The sequence below is a fragment of the Ixodes scapularis genome, unplaced genomic scaffold, assembly GCF_016920785.2.
Source record: "Ixodes scapularis isolate PalLabHiFi unplaced genomic scaffold, ASM1692078v2 PGA_scaffold0__279_contigs__length_252992795, whole genome shotgun sequence".
Lineage (NCBI taxonomy): Eukaryota > Metazoa > Arthropoda > Arachnida > Ixodida > Ixodidae > Ixodes > Ixodes scapularis.
In genome coordinates, this window is record NW_024609835.1 from 38,006,553 (window position 1) to 38,030,878 (window position 24,326).

General features: G+C 46.3%; 1 protein-coding gene across 1 annotated transcript in view; it reads right to left on the reverse strand.

The window, feature by feature from the left end:
- Nucleotides 1-3,926: 3,926 nt before the first annotated feature.
- The window catches only part of LOC115322285 (kinetochore protein NDC80 homolog), a 47,095-nt gene continuing 26,695 nt past the window's right edge, over nucleotides 3,927-24,326 (reverse strand). The window contains exons 9-15 of the mRNA XM_029982674.4: nucleotides 20,663-20,807; nucleotides 17,726-17,931; nucleotides 16,873-17,121; nucleotides 14,880-14,972; nucleotides 13,730-13,860; nucleotides 8,212-8,314; nucleotides 3,927-4,135 (exon numbers count right to left, since the gene is read on the reverse strand). Coding sequence (XP_029838534.3) covers nucleotides 4,031-4,135; nucleotides 8,212-8,314; nucleotides 13,730-13,860; nucleotides 14,880-14,972; nucleotides 16,873-17,121; nucleotides 17,726-17,931; nucleotides 20,663-20,807 — 1,032 coding nt within the window. The 3' untranslated portion in view covers nucleotides 3,927-4,030. The remainder of the gene's footprint in view (nucleotides 4,136-8,211; nucleotides 8,315-13,729; nucleotides 13,861-14,879; nucleotides 14,973-16,872; nucleotides 17,122-17,725; nucleotides 17,932-20,662; nucleotides 20,808-24,326) is intronic.

The window sequence follows — 24,326 nt, forward strand, 5'->3', positions numbered from 1 at the left end:
AAATGATGCGAACACAAATGTTTTTTTTTTAATTAGTAGATTATGTAAAACGTTGAACCCAAAAGTGTCAAAACAGCTGTGTTTAGTCGGTTACACAATTTTAAAAAAAATATATGCTCTAAATATTGAGATATGATTTGCAGCGATGCACCAATTAAGTATTAATCTCTTTATCGTAAAAGTTTCAAACAAGTACAAAGAGCAGTTCTCGTGTAGGAATTTTTCAAAAACGTCAAAAATCTACATGTATTCTTTATGGTGTTTGTAGGTACTATGCCCTCTTAAAGGCGAAGCTTAGAGGAGCTGGGCAACGATTTTAATGTTGAAAGAATTTGCTTCTTGTATTTTCGACATTGTTTATCTTGTCACAAAGAACAGAAAATACACCTCTTTCCTTTGAAATGTTGCGATTCCGTTGCATCATTGCGAGGCAAAAATTTTAACATTTCTCTATCTGCAGCCCTGAGCAGTGGCCACAAGAACCACGTAATGCGACGTCAAAGGGGGACTTCTAAAAAAATTACAGGGCAGCAAATTGATGGTCGAGGCAAATTTGCAGAAACCACAGGGGTGACTATCTATGAACGAGATATCATTTATCGTTGTACACCGGCAAATTTAGCGGGCAAACTGAATTGGTGCATAGGTCGTAACGTCAATTTTCCTGCTAAATCTAGTGGGCAAACTCTGAATTTAGCATCATCCTCTAGGACGACGCTAAATCCTAGTTGTCCTGGAGATCACCCTAGAGGTCGTCCTAGACGTTGTTCTTAACTTCGCCCCAGATGTCTAGGACGACAACAAGGTTGCGAGGTCCTAAGAGGATGCGAATGAGAAGGAGTGCATATTTCCGCTTCACATACGAGCGGCACAATGGGGTGCGAGCAGCGAGCTGGAATGATCTACCGCTCATACCTACTGCGCATTAGGAGGCCAGAATATACATAGCTGAAAATCTTTTGTAGCATAATATCCTATCGCATTAAAAATAGCAAGTTGTGCAGCTACCTGCTTAATAAAGGGCAATTTTTCTATAAGTCTTGTTGTTCCAACATAAATATAAATCGTCAAAAACTCTATCACTGACAAAATTTGTATTATATGGAGTTTCAGTGGCACCATCTATCCAAGGCCAACAAAACCGTCGGCTCTATCTGCTACCACAAGGAGCCGGCAGAAGCCGGACGGCCGGATGGACACACGAAACAGCCAAAGAATTTCTACGAGCTTTGAAAATTGGACAAGCAGGAGAATTACCACTCTTCGCAGTCGTGAAGATAGGAGAAAAACCGTTTGTTTACGCTGCCAGGAAAAGTTTATTAGTGTTGTCGAGAGCAACTCGAGTCAGAGTACTTCATTTATTTTTCCTTCACCAGAAAAAGAGAATCTGCATAAAAATTGTCCAAGTACTGCTGGGAAGCAGCCTTAAAGAGTACACAAATCTGGGCAGAAGCCATTTTTCGCTAAGCATTTGCCAAATGTACACCTTGCATTGAAGCCTGACTAGCAGCTTGAAGACTCAGCTTTCAATTGTGCATAATCACATACTTATAATGCAGGTGATGTCTTAAAGTACCCATCTCAGAGTTCCGGCAGGCAAACAATGCAGGCCTATAAGGCGGACCATGTCGCTGCCGACAACATGCATATCTTTGATGGAGAGGCACGACTGCACATGCGTGATTGGTCATGTGCCACCGGGGCTGCAAATGCACGTGACTTGGAAGATGGTGAAGGAGTTGAGACATGCCGAAAACCTCAACCTTTGTCATTTTAAAAAAAATAAAAACTGGGACGTGCAGGCAAAAGCATTTCTTGTTCTCTACTTCAGAAGGGTCGAGACACCAACTCCCATAATTATTTAAGCAGAGCAGTGAAATTGTTGCACACCTCCTTTAAGCATCCTCTAAGTTTTGATAAAACCAGCTCTGGGGTCGATTTTCAGGGTTTATCCACATTTACCGAAAACATGGAATCCTACTTGTAAACCTAACATCTGTCAGTCGACAATTTTATCCTGAAATCTTTTATTTCAAGTGCTTTTTTTTATTCTTCGTGGTTGGTAATAAACCCTGTATATTGAAACGAAGACTGTTCTGAAAGCAGACCTCAACAAGAAGGTTTTGGCAATTTTCTTTCCTGTAAATAGGAAAAAAACGGTCTCTTTTTAGAGTTTTTTTTTTTCTCGAAAACCTAACCTTGCAAGATTACATATGTTTGACAATAACTTGACGAATAGTGGAGGCTGTGGGCCCCCCCGATCCAATGAGAGCATCCAGAGCAAGACACATGACAACACCCTATAGTCGAGGTCACAGAGACCTCATTAGTGCCACAGCAAAAGCGCCGTCCGCAACAAAAAGTAGTTCTAGGCTTCTTTTTCTTCTAGTTGTGTCAGACTCCTCTGACCGCAGCATGACACAACATTAAAGACGGACGACGACATGTTACCCTTCAACAATACTTAAAGGAGCTGTGCAACAATTTCAGGGCTTTGCTTAAATTATTGTGGAAGTCGATGCCCGACACTTCTGAAGTGAACTACAGAAAACAGATTTTGCCTGGATACCCTAGCTTTTATTTACAAAAATGAAAAAGACGCAGGTTTTCGCCGCCTCTCAACTTGTACGTCGTCTTCCGGGTCACATGCGCAGTGACGTTGAGGGGGTAGGCGCAGAAAAGTTCTCTCTTTAGAGCCATCAGTGAGTGGCAAGAACTCATCCACTCGGGACCGCATGACCACGTCCTGGCAGGTGCCGTGCAAACAATCTGGTGAAAAGAGGAAAGTCTCATCTGGGTCCGGCCAGAGCCTTTTATACTGGGTCCGGCCATAGCCCGTCCGGCCCTGTCCCCCTCCCCCTTTGGCTTCTGGTGGCTGTTCGCGGTAGCAGAGAGAGCCGACGGTTTTGTGGACCTAGGATAGATGGCGCCACTAAACTCCGTATAATAAGTTTTGTCAATGGTACCAGGTTTTTGACGCATTTATATATACTATGTTGGAACGACAAGATTTGTAGAAAAGTTACCTTTCATCGAGCAGGTATTCGCACAACTTGCTATCTTTTTACAAAATTCCCCTTTGACGTCACGCCGCGTGTTTCTCGTGGCCGCCGCTCGTGGCTGCGGGTCGGGGAATATTCCAAGTTTTGCCTCGCTATTACGCGGCAGAATCGCAACATTTCGATGAAAGGAGGTGTGTTTTCTGTCATTTGTGACGAGGTGAACAATATCAAAAGCAGAAGATGCCAATTCTTTCAATGTTAAAATCTTTGCACAGCTCCTTTAATACAGACCAATACTTTTCCAAGAACAATGTGGCTTTTGAACAATATTTGATTGATCGCGGCCGTGTAATCTACCACTTCCACTCAAAACATCCGCCTGGCATTAGAACCCGCCACAAATTCGAGTGTTCATCGAGCGTATGGTTGTCTCATGAACTGCTCCCGAACTGCTCGCTACTCTAGCGAACAGCAGTGTTGAGGCGCTGGACGGTACGAATCCAAAGTTGGTTCGTTTCGCAGCACATGACTCTTGGAGAGCAGACGACAGCCGGTTCCTCCGGGTTTCGCATTTGATGTAGTGACACGAACGCTCCCATGACATAGTGTCACACAGGGGCGGATGTTTTATTTAAAAGATTTTAAAAAAAAGGGGGAGGGGGTACAGAGAGCTCTTGCTGCACCTCTCATTGCATGTTGGATCTTTGTTCAAACACATGTATAAATAGTAGTGATAGGTCCCTACTAGTTAGAGGCCTATCTACTATTGGAGACCTATCCCCCCGCCCAGGATCCACCACTGGTGTCGCGCGCCTCGTTTGAACACTCTTAGTAGGTCGTGGGGGCTGTAGCCTCCACAGTTCGCCAAGTTATTGTGAAACGGAGTATAGTATGATAAATGCACCACCCAAAGAGACTTTTGTAAAAAGTTTTGATGCACTCCTCTGTTTATTGGTTTATTTATACAAATTCATTTACGTGCGAATATCGCTTGAGAACGCCATGCAGTGCGATAAAACGAGCAGGCCTTATTTCTTCTTCATAACTTTTCTCATGGCCTCAATCTCACGCTCTTCAGCAACGAGGTCTTTCTTGATGTCGGCCAGCATCTGCAGGAACTCTCTCGTCTGCTCCTGCAAAATATGCATTCAAACAACGGCCCTATTGACACCACAGTAGAACACGACTCTGCCTGGCAAAGATTGACCGCGCGCTGTACAGCAGTGCATCTTGACGAGAGACTCGTCAAGATCCATGATCCCAAACTGCAGAACATGCGCAAGGGATAAAATGAAACAAGATATCAAAATGGACGCACAAAGTAGCCATAGAATTTCTACAAGAGCTTTGAAAGTTGGACAAGTTGGAAAATTACCACTCCTCGCAGTTGTAAATATAGTTAGGGGAAAACTGTCTGTTTGCACTGTCAGAGAAAGTTGATCAGTGTTGCCAAGAGCAACTAAATATAAATATGATGGGGTCCGAGTACCGCATTTATTTTCCCTTCAACAGCAAGTTCGCGTTGAAGAGAATGTGCATAAAAAAGTGAAAGCTGCTTACAACTCCCTGTAACGCCGAATTAGAGCGCAGCTCTTGAGGAGGAGGAGGGAAGGGCACTGGGGGGGGGGGGGGTTAAACTAACCAGGGGGGGTCACGTGACCTTGGGGGGTCACGTGACCCCCAATGCCGATGATGTCATCACTGAGGTCACTGATGACGTCATCATTGACGATGACGATGCGGGTACCGATGACGTCATTAGTGGCGTCACTGATGACTTCACCAGTGATGATGACGATGCGAATGTCGGTGACGTCATCAGTGACGTCGCTGATGACGTCATCAGTGATGATGACGATGACGATGCGGATGTCGGTAACGTCATCAGTGATGATGACGATGACGATGCGGATGCCGGTGACGTCATCAGTGATGATGACGATGACGGTGCGGATGCCGGTGACGTCATCAGTGACGATGACGATGTGGATGCCGGTGACGACATCAGTGATGACGATGCGGATGCCGGTGACGTCATCAGTGACGATGACGATGACGGTGCGGATGCCGGTGACGACATCAGTGACGTCACTGATGACGTCATCAGTGATGATGACGATGACGATGCCGGTGACGTCATCAGTGATGATGACGATGACGATGTGGATGCCGGTGACGTCATCAGTGATGATGACGATGTGGATGCCGGTGACGTCATCGGTGATGACGTCATCAGTGATGATGACATCATCAGTGATGATGACGATGACGATGTGGATGCCGGTGACGTCATCAGTGACGATGACGTCATTGGGGTCACGCGACATCGGCGGGGGTCACGTGACCTCAGGGCAGTCACGTGACTTCGGGGGGTCACGTGCCCTCCACGAGGTCACGTGACCCCGGTGGGGGGCTCGCGCGGTGCATTATGGGACATTTCCCATGATGCACCGGGGTCACGTGACCTCGGGGGGGGGTCACCTGCCCCCCACGAGGTCACGTGACCCCGGTGGGGGCTCGCGCGGTGCATTATGGGACATTTTTAATGATGCACCGTGCGGTTACGCCGACGGCGACGGCGACGCCGCTCAAGCCGGAAACTGGCCCCTAAGAGCTGCACTCTAAAAATGAAATCCGTTTTCAACTCCCTGTAACGCCGAATTAGAGCACAGCTCTTGAGGAGGAGGAGGAGGGAAGGGTGCTGAGGAGAAGTATACCCCTCCTCACCCTGTCTGCTACCCCTCCCTCCGAGCGGCGATGGTGTCGCTGTCGGCGTAACCGTGAGGTCACGTGACCCTCGTGCCGTCGCGTGACCTCGCCTAGATCACGTGACGTCACCGGGGTCACGTGACGTCACCGGGGTCACGTGACCTCACCGGGGTCACGTGACCTCACCCTGACAGTGACGCCCCTCAAGCCGGAAACGGGCACGCAAGAGCTGCGCTTTAAAATTGTCCAAGTACTGCTGGGAAGCAGCCTTAAAGAGCACACAATTTTAGGCAGGAGCCATTTTTCAATTAGCATTTGCCAAATGTATACCATCCATTGAGGCCTGACTAGCTTGAAGTCTCAGCTTTCAATTGTGCATAATTGCACTCTTATAATGCACGTGATGTCTTAAAATACCAGTCTCAGAGTTCCGGCATGCAAATGATACAGGCCATAAGGTGAACCATGCTGCTGCCGACAACATGCATGCTTTTGAGGGAGAGGCACGACTGCACATGCGTGATTGGTCACGTGCTGCCATGGCACTGCTGCACACTGCTTAATCTCCTGCAAGAACAGTAGACATTTCCCCGAATACTTGAACACCACATGGCAGATATAAATGAACCATTAAAGGGATGCTGAACCAAAATCTGGATTCCCCAAAACACACGGCAAAAGCGTGCAACGGGATGCTACAAACACCAAAACATCACTCATACAGCGATATCTCGAACGGATGACCATATTTTTAAAAAAAAGAGGCGCATTTGGCAGGCATATTGACGTCATGTTTCACTGAGAAGGAGAGGGAACGGCCTCGAGTCTTCTCCGCCTCGCGGCCTTGAGGGAGCGAAGCGAAGAGAGGAGGCAACTAGGTATCTTGACGTCACGCGCCTCGTCGGCCTGGTTCAATCTCGACTTCTTTTTCCAAAAATACGGCCGTCCATTTGAGATATCGCCTTACTAGTAGTGTTGTAGGGATTGTAGCGTCCCGCCTATATCTCCAGTATTGTTTTTTTGGAATCCAAATTATGGTTCACCATCCCTTTAAGGTACAGTATAGACCACTTACAACGTAACCACTTATAGTGCAGGACCGGGTATAACGCGGCGTATAACACGGCGCACCCATAGAACTTTATGTAATTACATACTGCTTAAAATGCAGGCGTGTGAAGCGAAATACCGGTTATAGTGCGGTTTCTGGAGCAGCGCGCCGACTGACCCTCGCAGCGAGCACGCTTCCCTGCGCGACACTAGATGACTAGATAACGGCGCTAGCCGCAAGCGGCACTCGCGGGGCCAAGGATTGCAAGGAGGTTGCTCGAAGAATCGGGGAAAAGCGAAGAGAGAGGCTTCAGTTGCCATAGCGACGGAGGGACGCATGTACGTGTCGTTCAAGGCGCGGGGCGTTGGAGCCACGACCAAGAGTTGGTCGTGGTTGGAGCCAGCCCAACCAGCCGTTCGTGCGCGTTGCATGCCGGTCGCGGGCCGGCCAGGGCTGGCTTCTATCCGCAAACATTGCATCAATGGTAATCGTTGACGTCGACGGCGTAGTGGAAGCTTATTGTTCCGCGTAAAAGCGCCATCCTTGACTGTGATTTTTCGTTGTGTGTCGCTATGATAACCCAGCACGTACTAGAAGGGAAGATCCACCTACTCGTGCAGCGATCTCGTGGCGGCACTCTCAAGACAGCAGAAACGCCCGTGTCGTTGTGTTTGTTTACTTCGACTACAGTGGTGCTTTCTAAGCATTTGTGTTTTCGAACATCGCCCGGATTTCTTATTTGGAGCATTTCATGCGCGCATTTCATGCCTTTTTTGGAGCATTTCATGCGCGTACCGAATAAAGGATGCAAATTTTCATGAGTTTTCATCACCGGAGAAAAGTGATTAGGGTTAGCAATCCTGAACGCTCGTAACGTCCGTCCGCAACCCGCGACGCCGTTAAAAGGCTGTGCCAGGCAAAAGTCTCTCATTTCTTTCAAAATGCGTGACACACTTGAGAGAGAAGTGTACTAGTCTGGTGAAATAAAGACTTTCCTCAAACTAAGCTTTATTTTTCATCTAACATAAAATAAATTCTTTTACAAAGGTAAGTTGTCTGATGGCATGTATTTTGGCCTGAAAAATTGATGTTTTGGTTATAGCGCGGTACCGCTTAGAGTGTGAATTTTCCCGACTCCCGCGACATACGTTATATGCGGTCTACACTGTATAAAGGTAGCGCCCCTGCAGCGCGCTTGGGCACCACGGACGTTAGCCCTGGCAAACACCTGTGGTGTGCTATGAAAAATCTGGCATAAACCACGCATGAAGTGCGGTTTGTGCTAGTGTCTCACACGCCTGTGCGGCGCACAGGACACATTCTCTGTCTCTGTCAACATGATTGAGGAAATTTTTTTCTAAAGTAATTTGATTATTCTTTTTTATTGACATGAGCAGGATTCAAAGTATCAAGGGTTACCGACTCGGAAGTGTCGGCGGATTTCCTTACCTTGGACAGCCTCTTGGTGTTTTCCATCCTCTTCTGGCAATTGTTTAGGCCGTCTTCATATTCTTTTTGTGCCTTTTCCAGGTCTCTCTTGGCACTCTCCAGGCTAGTGGAAGATACATTTTTAAGAACCGGGTGAAAACTCGGTAACTATAGAAATTAAAAAAAGTTTACATTAGACTACCATCACTTTCTATAGAGCAGGCAGGAGCTTTCAGCCCAAGAGCCATCAAGGATGCCAACAGAGTAAACAGTGAGTAAGGGGGATTTAATTGCACTGTAGAAAGGTTTACAGATGAGCCTTCTATACCTGTGTAAAAAGGAAGCAACCCATATTAATTCTCATTCAAATTCGGAATGCTGTAGTAAATAGGAACAATGACATGAAACACAATCGGTGCACAGCTATGCAGGCTATGGAGGTGGTGTTCAAAACGGTGAAACTCGCTGAACAGATTATATCTTTCCAATGTCTGAAAAAGAAAATTGAAACATTCAAAGATATTAAGGGGAGGCACCCTTGGAGGCTAAACTTTTTAAATATCTGCACTATTTCAAGGAAGTTGGCAGGGTATACTAGGCGTGCAAACTTGCGTTAATTCTGTGCCAAGTTACAGCCTCATTTCTCAAAAACGGAGCAACTAGTGGCACTGAGGAAAAAGACCATAGTTCAGAAACGGCACTAAAATGGCACAATTTTCCTGGAATGTAACGATGGGTGATGCTAATTGGTAGTAGGCTTGGAATAATTGTTATTGACATATGTAGTAGTGAAAAAATGAACTTTGAAGAATATCTTTTCTTCCCCTTCATTTTTACACTTACAAAATGCATTTTCTTTGTCAAAGCAATAATCTTGAAAGGGTATGTACATAGCCAAGAATTCTAGTAAATTTCACTAAAAACAACAGAAAAACTGCCTGGCAGGTATGCAGGCATCTCAGTCATCCAACAAGAGATTTAGAGCAATAAAGAAGAAATTGTCAAAACATAAAGCCGGGAAGGATGCATTTCAAGGGGGGACATTGGCTAGAGTGTCCCCCCTTTAAATTATAAGAACTATTCGAGGGATTGGAATGAAATTTGCAGGGGATATTTAACATCAGATGTAGGTGATTGTGCAAACGTTCAGTTTTTTAGGACTATTTTTCATTCCTGCATAAGAAGATGTGTCCCTCTTCGTTAAGAAATCTATTATATGCAAATGAAGCTATTAAACACTTTTTGCCTGCTTGGATATAAAGAGGGAGATGTGAGTCTTTGAGCTGTCTAGTTTTTATAACTCAAATGTAAATATTTCAGGAAGAGTTATCTCAAAATATGAGCTGCATATCTGTTCTATGTCAATGTTTGAAAACATAGTTCTTCCTCAATGAGGACTTCAACTTAAAACAAAATGAAGTTGATAGCCCAATTCTCCAGTGAATTTCAGCTCAGAAACATCTTGATTGTGGTATCAAAACAATTTTACCTTTAAACAAGATTCCTTCATATGAAATTTGCAGCAAAAAGTGTAACTGAGAAAAATGTGTTCAAACATTGAACTGCTTTACTTTGGTACTGCTTAACAATGTGTTGAAAATATTTTATATCATTGTAACTATTTGGCATATGGTTATCAAATTTAGTGTAAGGGTATATAATATATTGCCGCGTGCCAAGTAGGCACCGCGGCCGTAGCACAATGGTTATCGCGCTTACCTCCCAAGCGAAGGGCCAGGGTTCGATTCCTGGTCGCGGCTACGCATTTTTGTTTACACTGTAATGTGATGTTCTAGTGAATTCGAGAACCGTCTAGCTGATTCGAGGTTAGAATGTTCTCCGCGTCGAACCTTCTACATCGAACGCTCCAGAAGCCAACGCGTGTACAAAAGCGGCTCCACCTGGCAAGCAGGATTCAGTTTCGCCCCAGCGTTCGACTCTGCTGCCACGCCGACTTCGACGCCCGCGACGCTCTATTATTATCTTTTGTACTCTTTTATTTCTGGCACAAGTTCGCCACATTAAACGTTTATTTCTTCCTGTTTATTTGTTATTTTTGGTCACTACCCGTGACAATATTTCTCACACCGAAAACATCAAATTAAAAAAACGAGCCTTTTAGAATGAAACTTGAAATTTAGGCCCATGTCCCCCCCCCCCTTAAAAGAATACTGATACGAAATATGCATTTCCCAAACTAAGGCCGCAGAAGCGTTGAACGGGACGCTACAAACTCCAAGACATCACTCGTGCATCGATATCTCGAACGGATGACCGCACTTTTAAAAAAGAAGAGTGCGATCAAGCGAGGTCTATAACGTCATTGTCATCGTGCAGAATTTGACAGCGAGGGGAGGCGGCCTCTGTTCTTTCCTCGCTTCAGTTGACCAGCTCGACGGTACATAGTGAGGAGGAGAGGGAATGAGAATCGTGACGCGACTTGTCGGCCATGTTCAATAGCGCACTTCTTTTACAAAAATACGGCTTTTTGTTAGAAAAATCGCTGTATGAGTGATGTTTTGGAGTTTTGGAACGTCTTGCCTATCCATCCAGCCTTGTTTTGCGAGCTCAAAAATTTGTGTTTATCTTTAGATAGGGCGTGCCATTTCATCTGAAATGAGGCATAGGTCAATCCTTTCCCTGTACGGTCCTTCTGTGCTTGGGCAACAGTTTCCATCTTTCTTGTGGGACACCTTCGATGACTGGAGCGCTTTCACATGGGCCTTCGCAACCTTTACCTGGGTTCCCCTCTGTGCATACGACGCTTGGTGGCTCCCCGGCTGGACGCCCACTTCCGACAGACTTTCCATGATGCCTTGAGGCTCCGGGTTTAACTTGAGGACTGCAAGGGCCACGGCACGCTCCACAGTCCTGAGGGAAGCGAACTCCACCTTGAGGCACCTCTTCCACACTAAGGCATTGAAGCTTCCATTGGTGTTCCGAGTATTCCTCCGGGAACACCTCTTGAGCAGGTGCCTCCATGACAGGCGGTTGTATAGGGGTACCAGCTCTCTCGCAATCTCCCTGGAGAAGGCTCACTTGTGTGGCTGGGACGCAGGTGGTTCTCCCGCTGCCTCGGGGGCCTTGCTCCAATTGTAGCAACACTTGGAGTCCGTGCCTGTGGGGCATCCCATGTGCTTTGGCTCCTCGTCAGTGGAGTATGAGTGCAGAAGGGATGTGTTGGTCAGCTTCTTCGTATTGAGGTTTGTTAGCTTCCCTTTTTAGCAAAATCCCTCCATTGTCTTTTTCGGGGCTTCTGGGCCTGTATACGTGTTTTGCACCATGGTTGACACAGCCTTCCTTTTTTATCTCCTTGTCATAATGGTCGAGATTTGTTACCTTGGAAAAGACCTTGCTGGATCGCCATCACACAGCATGGTCGTATACTGCATACCGTGTTGCACCACTGAGCGTCAAAAATAAATTGTGGCTGCTTTTTTTTTATGGCAACTGGCTCTGCCAGTTGAGGCAGTGATCTTTCATTGACTTGTGTACCACTCTGTAGCTGGGTTTGGACCCCGGGTGCACAGCTGGCAGTAGTGACAGTGGACGCTGAAGTCAAGCACAAGATCACTCTTGAGTTCGATGGCGACACCAATACTGAAGAGAGACGTGTGGCCACGTGAATGCCAGGTTTCGTCGTACGTGACGCACATGTCTAGATGTTGCCTGTTGTTGGCCATCTCTGCTTTGCATACCAACTAGGCAGTGCTCATCACGTTGCTGGCAGCTGTGATAGCTGCATCGTCTACCTTCGTGGCAACTTTCTTAAAAATCTTCGGAGTCATTGGCAGCGGCAGATTTATGTCAGAAGGCTGGGGAGAGACTTCCTCTCCTCCCAGCTAAAAATTACTATTAGATCCAACTGGAACTCCAACTGGTTTTAATTGGAACCAATTGGTTTCGTGGTTCCAACTGGAAGCACACTGGCCAATGGGTCTCACCAATTAAAATCATTTTTCCAGTTGGAAATTGAATAGGTTCCAACTGGTTCCCATTGGTTCTTGTTGGCAATGATCAATTGGTCGTCCGAAAACCTTACTGGTACCAATGGGAAAATTACAGTTGGAACCTAATCGGAATTTTTAACTGGGCTCTCTTTCGTCCCTGCTGCTCTCCCTTTCTCCCCTCAGCCTCCATCGCCCTCCTCTCGTAACAAACTTCCTATAGTCCGTTGCAACTCAAGAAGGTAGGGCGAGGATAAGATGAGCCAGGGAGGATGAAGCAGATGGAATGCTGACCTTCTCTCTAGCGTCCCGTCTGCTTGCTCCTCCCTGGCCCGTCTTACCCTCGCCCTAACTTCTTGAGTTGCAACAGACTACAATGCTCGCCCTTTCTCTTCACCCGGCGTTGCCTTTGCCTGCACTGCACACAACTAGTGATCGAGTGTAGGCACCATGCAGTTAGACTAATGTCTCAAAGCGTCCCGGCTGGTGCCTGTGTCGTGCAATCATGTTCGCATACAGATAGGGCAACTTCGGCAGGCTTGCAGCTGCGCGTGCTTCGTCGCGCGAGCGAAGACAACAGCTGCCCGATCTAAACCGAAACCATGCCACTTTGCTCCATGTCACTGTCGAGCATACGAGAAAAAACAGTCCAGCTGCACGTGCATGCCAGGCCGGCAAACAAGGTACAAGCTAAACACACAAAAAAGAACCTGAGCGCATCGATGCAAGACATTGCGAGCCAGGGTAAAAAGTTCTTGGATCGCTTTGCGCAACGACTGAACTCGAGACAAACAAGCGCGCTGTGCGGGTTCAGCGTGCTTGCATTAGCTCACTTCTCTTCATCAACTTTCTCTTGCGGCTGATTTTTCACGTACCGGGGTACCTCTCGAAAGAAAACCCACCGAGAGAAACCTAGGTAATCAATACTTTGACACAACAGTCTTTCAGTTAAAGGGGGATTTTTTTAGTAACGTACGATTAAAACAAGAAAAGGAATGTTGATGAACATGCGGCAATACTTAGTTTCATTTAAGAATGCGCCATATCTGCAGCAATGTGGAGACGGCAAGACCCGACATCACGCGACCACAGTGACTGAAAGGCAGGTACCAAATATACAGTTTTCCCACGGCCGTTGCTTTCAGGAGCGAGTGCTTCAGCTCGCAAAGTAACCCCTGCCGCGCAAAAATGTGGTTTCGTTTCACAGCATGACGGCATGGCTGGTACCCGGCATGCTAGCGTTGGAGCGTCCGCACACACCCGCGTTTATCGTTGAAAATGTCTAAAAAAAGAAAGATGCGAGATAAGACCCACGACACGACGAGAACGCGGGAAAACCATGCAGGGTACTTTGTGTCAGGCGGCCGCTTGCGCCACATAACCCACGCATGCTCAATTACGGTACTCAGTTTAGCTTTGGTTTTGAAAGGCGACCAAAATTGGTTTTTTGGCGCCAGGTTTGGCGCAGATTACCCATATTTTGGCAGGATGTAGCAGGGTTAGCCCCTTGGTGCAGTTTGGCGCAATTGGCGCAGCAATCGCATCACTGCAATCCTTGCAACTCAAGAAACAATGTTGAGATGCAATCTTACAGGCTCTTTTTGTGGCCGACATCCTCCTCCTGCATTGCCTGGCGTGTCCTCTGCTGGGCGGAAAGTTCTGCAATCTCGGCCAAGGCTTTCTCATACTGCTCGTAGACTGCTTCCTGCTCGTCTCGGAGTTGCTGCACACAAAATTGCCCTCGCTCAACCTAGAGCCACCGAATAAACTAAGCTCCGAGTATCAGCCTTAACTCCCCAGTTATCTCGTGGGAGCCCCCCTTTTCAGCGCTTAGCACAGAGCGGGTGTAATTGATGATCGTTGAAACTGTGAAGATGAGATGCCTCGAGCGTTAGATACCATGTCGGGAGTTCAGACACTGTTTTGAATTGTGGCGGTCCTTTCTGAGACTCCTGAAAAACAGAAGGACGTTTCCAGCAATTTCAAGTAAAGCTTCAGAGAGCTGGCAACAATCATTTTGAAGCACCAAGATGGCTCGAGTGTCGTTACTCCGAAGCATGGCCTATTTATTGGCTAGTTCAACCAGTCCCCTTACGAGAATGCTGCAGGTTCTTGGATGTATGGTACCACACTTAGGCTTGCTCACAAATACAGCACCGCACTAATCCGGTGCCAATTCAGATCTCGAAACTTTACGTGCCCGAGACAATGAGAGACTCTTTACGTAGCCGTGACGTTGCTAGAATGTGTTGCAGTGCTTATGATTCTGGCAACTCGTTCCCGTTTTTGGATGAAGATGTTCGATGTGTGCAAAGAACGCCGTCAAAGTACCAAGCTTGACCCAATACTACAAATTTTGTTGTTTATCCGTTGTGACAGCGGACAAAAACAAAGTCTGCACCAGGTGCGCCTCTATGGTCCGTGTAGGATCTTGTAAAATTGATCTCGCTGCAGCGAACTACCCATGGGTATTGCAAGTTGCAAGAAGGAAATATTTGTAGTGAGGAAATAAACTTCAGCAATAAATTTGTTGCCAATTATGGCACTGCATTTGTGAACCGGCCTTTACACGACTATAATCCAACCTCTCCTAAAAGTATGGTCAGTCAGTTTCCCAAGGACACTACGCTCTACCGACATCGCCCAACTTTCAAGATATAAGAACATCTCGCAATAGGGAATTTTGCTCTGGACCCTTTTTTTCCGGTAACAAAATGTGCACACAGCAAAACATTTGCTCACCTTTACGACAGCTTCTGCACAGGCTTTGCTCTTCTCTGCTATCCTCTGGTCCGATCTGAGCTCCATAGTGATATTCTCTATGTCGAACTCGTACTGCAAAGAAAGTACACTAGACTAAGAAGCACACCTACTACAGTAAACCCCCGTTAACTTGAACACGGATATCTCGAAAGATAGGTTAAGTTGAAACTTTTGTGCATTGCGAAATGAATCCCCATTGGCCCCATGTATTTTGACATCGCTTATCTCGACAAGTTTCCGGGACGGGCATCGGATATCTCGAAACTTCGCCTGCAAAAATAAAAAAAAATATTCCTGAAAGGACGCTGAGGCCGAAGGAAAAAGTTTATCTCCATCGCAGACGAGGTGACCGTGACCTAAAAATAATGCTAACAAAGAGAGAGAGAAAGAGAGAGAGAGAGAGGGTCTTCGGAGAAAAATAAACAAAAGAATGAAGCGCCCGAGAAAAATAAACAAAACAAGGAAGCGCCGGAGAAAAATAAACAAAAGAAGGAAGTGCCGCGAACGCGTTCCGGGCACACAGAACGCGACGAGCGTTCAAGGACGTTTGTTTTCTTGCTTTTTGCTTTCTCCCCATCTCCCGGGACTTTTCTTTCTCCCTTTTTCTCTACGCTTGTGCTGGCTTGTGGCGGTCTGTCGGCTCTCCCGATCTCGTGGTCGCCGTAGTCGCCACGCCGCCAAGCCGTTGTCGCGTCGCCTTCGTTCAACCCCGTCCACATGGATGACGGCGGCGCTCTTTGAGGAATATGTGCGTGCGCTGGACCGCTGGACGCTTGTTTCCAATTCATTTTTTCTCGTTTTAGAAAGTGATTTCTTGCTTAAAACGAAGCTGTGATTGGTACGATTTTCGGAAGCGCTAGATTTTCAAAATCCGCGGTCGGTACTTCGGAAATTTCGGTACTCCGCTTATCTCGAAATTTCGCTTATCTCGAAATTTTTTCCCAGTTTTTATGACTTCGAGTTAACGGGGGTTTACTGTATACTCCACTTCACCTTAAGTGTGGGCACAGCAGATGCTGCAAGCCAATCCAAGGCCGTGTGAGCATCATGCAACCTTGGAGAAGGGGCACAGCGACGAGCGGCAACCGTACCACAAGCTACCTCCACGGAGCGGGATTGGCTAGGATAGCCTGTAGCGTCCGCCGCGTTCGGACGTATAGGGGAAACAGAGTATAATGCGAACTCTTCTAGGCTTTGTGTGCTTGTGTAGTGTAGCCCATTGGGCCGCATTGCAAGGATGGGTCAACAAGCCGAGAGAGAAAGCATGCAAACATTAAGCTGGCTGAAAACTGTAAAAAAGGAAAAGAAACAAAGATACTGAAATTTATATTTTTGTGCAAACATTCAAATATTTTAATAGTTGCAAATAATACGCTATTCGATGTTCGCTTTGAGATGAACCGAACACCGGTGCAGTGCAGAGAAACAACACCCGCGAAGCTCGCTTGCGTGGGTGTTGCCTCTCCGCAGTGTACTGGTGCTCGGTAACAAGCGCGCTCAACAGGGCAAACCCACAGCGATCAATGCTTCGAAAAGTACAAACATCGCAGTCGCGTGCTTAAAAAAAAAGCACACTTTAAAAGCGAAGTGGAGCATGAGCAGACCTAGTGTACTTAAAAAAGAAACCAACTTTGACTAGGGCTATTATGCAACAGTGGTGTCGCCCAGCTGTACTCATGAATGTTGCTCCCAAACTTCCACTTGCTCATTTCTAAACTCTGTTAATTTCAACATCACGTGTGATGCCATTATGGGAAACGTCCCATAACGCAACGCACAGTTATGCCGGAGGCGACGCTGCTCAACCCGGAAATTGGCGCCTAAGAACTGTGCTCTAAAAAGGGGGGATGTAGACCAGTGCTATTTTGTACCAAGAGTGCATAAGGAGAGGGAGCAATCCCTCAGCAGTCGTTCAGAGTCCAAAATCTGAAATCAACCAGACATTCAAACAGAGTGCACGGACGGTACACACCTTCTCAAAAAGCTCCTTTTCATTCTTGATGTGGGCACAGAGCTTCTCTTCCACCCGCGTCATCAGCTGCGAGAGCTGAGCAGACGCAGCCTCGTTGCAGGATTCCTGCTGCTGCAAGTCTTCTTCGGTGAACACTGGGCGCAGGTCAAAGTCCTGAAGCACTGCACTCTGCTGGCCCCGCAGAACACTGCTCACAGGCTTCTCAAGAAGCTTCAACACTCCTGCCCCATCCTCACGCAGATCTTGAAGCTGAAAGTAGGACATCTATCAACGTACAGTACAACCCACTGCCAAAAACCAGGGGTTATGTGCCTTTTATGGTTCCTTATAAGCAACGAACCCTCCTGTACTTGTATTGCATTGCACTCCAATTTAGAAAACAGGTTAAACAAGTACAGCAGCATCCTAAATAATATCAGGGTCACTTGGCTATATTTAGAAGATGTCACCTCGAGAGGTATACCTCGCCAGCAGATGACATGCAGTGTAAAGTGACACTTGCATGTCTAATGACCAGGGCAATGCGAAGGCACCAAATAACCCCCTCCTGCTGGTTCACGCTGGTAGGAAAGTGCTTCTACTACCCTAAAATGCCGAGCAAGCGCCCACTCAAAATATAAAGATAATCGCGAAAATTGGGGAATGGGTGCATGTTAGGTCATCTATTTTACCTATATATGTACTGTGCACATTTTTTCAGATGTTGCGAAATTTGGGGGTGGTTGCTTAGAATGGAATGGTCGGATATCGGTATCTTACGGTATGTCTAGCGGCTCACTCCTTTTTTTTCTTTCTCATTAGTCGTACAACAGAATAAACCATAGGCAAAAGTCCATGAAAAGGAGGATCAAACCTTCTCGTGCTCCTTCTTCCAGCCCATCTGCAGTTCGATGTGCTCTTCCTTCAGGGCTTCAATCTGGTTCCTCCTTCGCCTGATGTTGTCCTGCAGTTCGGACCTCTTTGCGTTCAAGGTCACCTCGTCCTCTTGCCTCTGAATTTGTTCCTGAAGCACCGACCGAAGCTCGCAGAGCTCGGCCTTCAACATCACTTTCTCCGCCTCTGTGAAGAATAAAAACGGGAAGGAGAGTAGGTTGTGCGGCAGCCTTTCCCCACCCCTCGACCAAATGACAATCGCCGCCGTTTGGTGGCAATTACACATTTGCAAGATCCTGCCTAAATGCAAAAACATGCACGCCCCAGGAGGTGCTACTTTCTGCTATGTCTTTAGAGAGCCATAAACATTGATATTAGCACCGTTTCGCTTTACTGGGGCTATTTATAGTTTCAAAATAGGACGCTTCGGGCTTGAGATGAGCGCACGATGGTCGCTTTGCATGTCAGCTGTTCTCACGGTAGCGACTACTGGAACAGCGGCTCTCCCAATAAGCCTTTCAAAATTGAATTCTGAGAACAAGAGCTCCTTGTCCGATGGAGAGGCTCTGTAACGTATGTTGGTTTGGAATCCGAGACCATTGAAATGTCACGGATGCAGATGCGTCAAAATTAAACCGAAATCGAAAAAAAGCGGCAACTTTTTGCTCTCAATGTTTCCATCTGATGCTTTTTCAATCTGGACAGCTTGCAACCACTGCACATACTTCCGCTAGATCATCTCAAAAAACCTGCGCATCGACGCTTTCTTTGTACTATCCCTTTGGACAAAAAGTCACCCTTTTGCCGTACTAGTGCGGCAAAGGCAGTGGTAACACAGAATCTGATGAGTTAGTGCAAACGTAGTGTGAACGAACTGCAGAAGTAGACGGCCGAGGATTAGCGTATGTGCCGCTGCGTGCGGCACTTGAGGAGGAATTTGATGCCACCACGAGATTGCAGCTTTCTTTAAAGTGAGTCGTCCGCTCGACTGAGGACCTGGAAGCACACTTGGAAGGCTCCGTGCGCACAACTGGCCTCGCAGCCCTGTGTCATGCACGGTTGGCACATGAATCCTCCGTTGCTGTTTTACTCGTGGGTGGCCATCATCTGCAGTGCCAATGTGAATGCGACCTCCTCAGAGCCTGCTGCAGTGCGAGACGCAGCAGACCGGCCGTGCGGAAAACAGAACAATTGGAATACGGCAGCACCGTAGAAAGCCTAGATCAGAGTTTCCGACGGCTCGATCGGGGTCACGTAAATCCTGTGCCGCGTGTGCAATACGAGCCACGAGGAGGCGGCTGAAGCGCCTCTTCGTGGCGTGGCTAAAGCGGCAATCGCCTGCGGGTCTCTCCGCCCGCTTTCCCATTCGCCATGCGATTCGTAGCACGTGCAGACTTGCAAGTAATCTCCGCGGAAGGTGGCGGCCATCACATTGCAAACGCTCCCCATTGGTTTGAGACAGGCCCTCTGTTCACTCTCCACTCTCTGCAGCACAGAGCAGACCCCTGGAGCCAGCTCGTGGCAGAAGAGAAAAAAACACTCAGATTATCTTGACCCGTTACGGCAGAAGGAGCAGTCTAATGTAGCGCAGGCTTTTCTGTCGCACTCTCCTACGCGCCCTTTCTCAGGGGAAGCCTGGAGCACGCACGTTTGACGGAGCAGAGAGCGCTGTAGGTCCAAACGCACAGTGTTTAACTCCCTCTGGGAGTGACACGGAGGCACTCTAGGAAGGGGTTCGGCTGACACTGGTGTCCAATCGGTGAGGAGACGAGCGCTGCATGAGCGATCGGCTGGCAGTCAGCATGTTGCCTTCCGTTGCAAGGAGGCTGACCCGATATGGTTAGAAGCCAGCCATGGAACAGATTCTGCATTAAACAACCACTGGGACACAATTTTTGGGAAGAAAAACGGTTGAGTGGAATGTTTAAACTTTAATATAGTCACGTAGGGTGCAATAATATCAAAGAATAAAATTGGAGAAAACAAAGCTAAAATGTCACGTTAGAAATCTGAGATACTCTTTGCCTACAATGTGGAAAAAAGTAAAAGCGAGAGCTGTAACACGCTCGCACACCTCTCGATCCTCACATCGCCATGTATGTGCGGGGCAGCCTCTTGTTGGTAGCCAGCGTGGGCGCAACGCCGGTCGCGAGCCGCGTAAACCAGTAGATTTCTTAGCGCTCACTCTTGGGACGGAATACAGACTTGGTGCGGCGACGCCGTGACAAAGAGTCTGCGGCAGTGACGACGCAAGCGAAGGCAGGTTTTCTCGGTGTTGTTGAACGATGAAGGGAGGAGATAACGTTGACGTCAACCTACTATTTAACCCGCTAACGCTAATCTGCTAACAGGTTAAACCAAAGTTTGACTACCAACGATAACCTGCTACTTGAAGCCGTCGCTTTAAGGGGGACACTGGCTAGAGGTCGAACTTCTTAACTACTCAAGTGATTGGAATGAAATTTAGAGAGGAGATTTAACATCAGATGTAGGTGTACTGTGCAAACTTTCAACTCTACAAAACAACTTTACATACTTGCATAAGATGTGTCACTCTTTGTTAAGAAATCTATGATATGCAAATGAAGCTATTAAGCACCATTTTGACTGCTAGAATATAAAGTAGGGGATGTGGCACTTCGGGCTATCTAGTTTTTATAACACAAATGTAAATATTTCAGGAAGAGTGAACACTTTCACCTTCGAACAAAAGATTCCTTCGTATGAAATTTGCAGCAAAAAGTGGAACTGAGAAAAATGCATTCAAACATTGAGCTCCTTTATTTTTTTACTGCCTCGCAACGTGTTGAAAATATTTTATATCAACGTAAATATTTGGCGTATGGTTATCAAATTTGGTGTAAGGGTGTATAATTAGTTTCTAAAACTGAAAACGTCAGTTGTCCAGGATACATACCGGAATCTGCGAGAGATTTAGAAGCCTCCTGTATGCCAGTCTTTGTTGCTTCGCAGTGCTGCATCATCTTTTCGAAATAGAGGTCATAGTTTTGTATCTTGGTACGAGTCTCTTTGAGCTCCATCTGGACTTCCTCGTACGTGGCCTGCAAAACAAGAAACAAAAGCTGTACAAGGAATTCTTCACATTTGCCACAAAAAGCAGCGTGAACAAAAAAGCACAGACAACTTGAGGCCACTAGCACTTTACAATAGTAGTCGCACTGTAATTACACCGTTCAGCACTGCTGAACTTTTTCTGTTGTTCAACAGGAGCAGCTTAACTATGCGCAGCTGATTTGGCTAAAGTTTCATTACTTACAAAACAATGAAGTATTAAAAAATGCTTATTCATCTGTAATACTTCGTTTGGGAATTTACGAAAGAGTAGAACATTTGTTTACTAAAAAAAGGTTTTTGGGAAAAATACTTGCTTTTTAATACAAGTCTCTGCACTATATCAGAACATATAAGTGCCTCTACCACTACACTAAGCACACTTACACTTTGCTTCACTATGTCCCTAGCTCTACAATATCTCTCGCTTTGTAGTGCCCACTACAAATTTTTCTATCAATTCATCATCTCACATCACGACTTCTGTGAAGTTCCGAGAGAATGTCCGCCCCCAAGAAATAGCCCATCGCGTTTCAGGCTAAATATCTGTAATATAAAAATTCCAAAACATTGCCAACCCCCCCCCCTCCCCCCTCCGATTCCTGTCGGACGTCATGCGACGTCCGACGGAATCAACCGCGCAATTCACAGTACCGGCATGTTTCATGAGCGAGTTTATAGCGGGTTCCCGCAGTTTTATCCGCGATCTGCATGCGCAATATTAGCTCCCGTAACACACTAGTTGTTCCCGCGTGTATGTTTCACCGTAAAATGCGAATCTGCTGCGGCCACAATCTGCGGTATCCATTCCCGTGACCTAAGGTTTGTAGCAGATTCCCGCATTTTTGTCCGTGATCTCGATTTCACATGAGTTGGTCCTGCGTGTATATTGCAACGTGAAATATGGTTCTGCTGCGTTCGCAATCTGCAATATTTGTTCCCATAACATACAAGTTTGTAACGAATTCCCGCGTTTTTGTCCGCAATCTGCGCACGCGATATCGGTTCCCGCGACAGGCAAGTTTCTAGTGGGTTCTATCGTGTTTATTGCACCCTAAAACTTGAATCTGCTGCGTCCGCGAGTTGAAGTATTCGTTTCCCGTAAGATGCAAGTTCTCGGCGGGTTTCCGCGGGTCCTCCACATTGTGAAACGCATATCTGCTGCACCTGCAACCTGCGGGGTCCTTTTCCGTGACACAAGAGTTCGTAGCAAATTCCTGCATGTTTATCGCATCGTGAAAGGCGGATTTGCGGTGTCCACAATCTGCTGTATAATTTCCCACGTCACGTGGTTTGTAGCCAGTGCCAGGGTGCTTATCATTAATTTTTGATACAGTTTTGCTTCGGCATCCCCAAAGATAGATCACCCCATGTTTCTCACCATTTATCTCTTTATTTTGGGTGGGCGTTCCTCGAAACTTTATGGTAGTAGACTATAATGAGGTCAAGCATCAATTCCCCAACCACATTATGACCCAAAAACTGAAAATTTCAAAAGTTAATTGAAGCTTTATTGCTTATTATCGATTTAAGAGACCCATTTCACCTCTCTTCTAATGGCCCCCAAGGCCCCCCACTAAGCCCCAGGGCACTGTAAGTTGAATAATTCACTAAAATCTGTAAACCTTTTAATTATTGGTTTTAGGGGTCATGTTGCAATTGCAGATATGAAGGTAATTACAATTGAGGCCAGGTCCATTAAAAGAATTTTTTTTTGTTTTATTAGTTATTGAGATATTAGTCAATCAAATTTTATGTTTATAGCCAAACATAAAGACTGTGGACAAAAACCCCTCTGCAAGCACTGCACACAATGATGCTCAGAACAGTGAGTATGTCCCTCCATCATTGTGGGGCAGGGTTTGCAGCATGTTTTTTTTTGTGCAATTTCCAGAAAAAGGTAAGAAACATGAAGATTGATAAATTAATATCCTAAACATGATAAACTTTTACAAATTCTTTGAATTGGTCTGGCCTCTAATAGCAATTTCTGCCAATACCACAATTGCAACATGACCCAGAAAAGCCGTAATTAAATAATTAAAAAATCACAGATTTAAGTTAATTAGCCAACTTACCATGACGATTATTCTCTCAGCTTATGTCCGCCGAGCTCGAGAAACACCAACGGAAGACGGCGTTCAATTAGCAGTTTGCATCAACCCCGTATATCTGCGATTTACTATAGAATGGTTTTACTGCATATATGCAGCAGGACTTTAGAAACTAAAGACTTCGCCCTCCTGTCTTTCCAAGAAGCAAATCCGAAACGTACTCAGACCCGTTTTCAGGGATTAAAGGAATAAAAAGCTCGAGGTAGTCAAAGGCTGTTATAACAGACCTTGATTTTGACCAAGATTTCGGTCTGTTGTAAAAGGAGTATGTTGTATGTAGGTATAAAGTTGAGTCAATGGTACACGGAGGAAAACCAACCAAACTTCACAAATCAGTATGCTATATTCAAATGTTTGTTGTAATGAGCTTAGACTGTACGCCAAAGCACTTCTTATGTGTTGTGAATGCGAAAGCATGCCCGTGATTCTTCCGCTCCCTTATTTCGTGTGTGGTATACTTGCGTTGACAATCAAGCGCGCGCTCTATAGTCAGATACAACATCAGAAAGACCGGGCGAGGGGGAAACGGGCGCACACGTAAGAAAGCTGGAGTGGAGAGGGGCGACCTTCTTTCCACAACGCCTTTTCTCTTTTTTATAGCTCTCCTCGGCGCGCTGACCTTGGGCGTGGAGCAGTGGAGCCGCTGCCTCGCGGGCACGCAGCGCCATGGGGTGGCAGTCGTTGAAACTGACGTGCAGCGGCCAATGGGAGCCTTGTTTCTCTCAACTATGACGCGCGCCAGCCAATGGGACCGTAGCCAAAGTCCATCAGCTTTACTCCGCTCCTTTGGGATCGGGCAAACTAGGTGATGTTTGGCTAGGCTTTTCACGTGGTTTCATAGCTGGGAGCTGGCTTCACTTGGAGAAAGGAGTTAAAGTGCCGTTTGGCGCAATTTCAAAGCTGATGACGTTGGCTCGCTCCACAGAACAATTAATGCTTTTTCATTAAAAAAAAAAAAAAAGAGAGCATTGTGTCACCTTTTTTGCTGAATAGTGAAAATTTAATTCTGAACAGCTGAATGCCCAAGAAATAATTAATGTTTCATGCATTCATACACATCAGACAAAACATGCATTCTGTTGAATGAAAATGTAGCTCTTCCTAGACAAGATGCCCACAGTGCACCTTTTGTGATGCAGAGCTTTGAAACCTGCTTACACATACACTAGTATTTTCTGGGAATCTGAAAATGATGCAGCAGCTTCTGAATTTTGCCATATTTTTCGTTGCCACATTTGCAAGGATACATCAATTAAGGGCAGCAAGGTTAATCAAACTGGAGTGCAAAACATGATAAAATGAGCTGGTCTTCCGTCTGCCAATACCGATCAGAAAGGCAGCTATGCAAATAAATGCAAATCGAAGGAACGCCACGAAACAGGAGCTCCGGCCAGA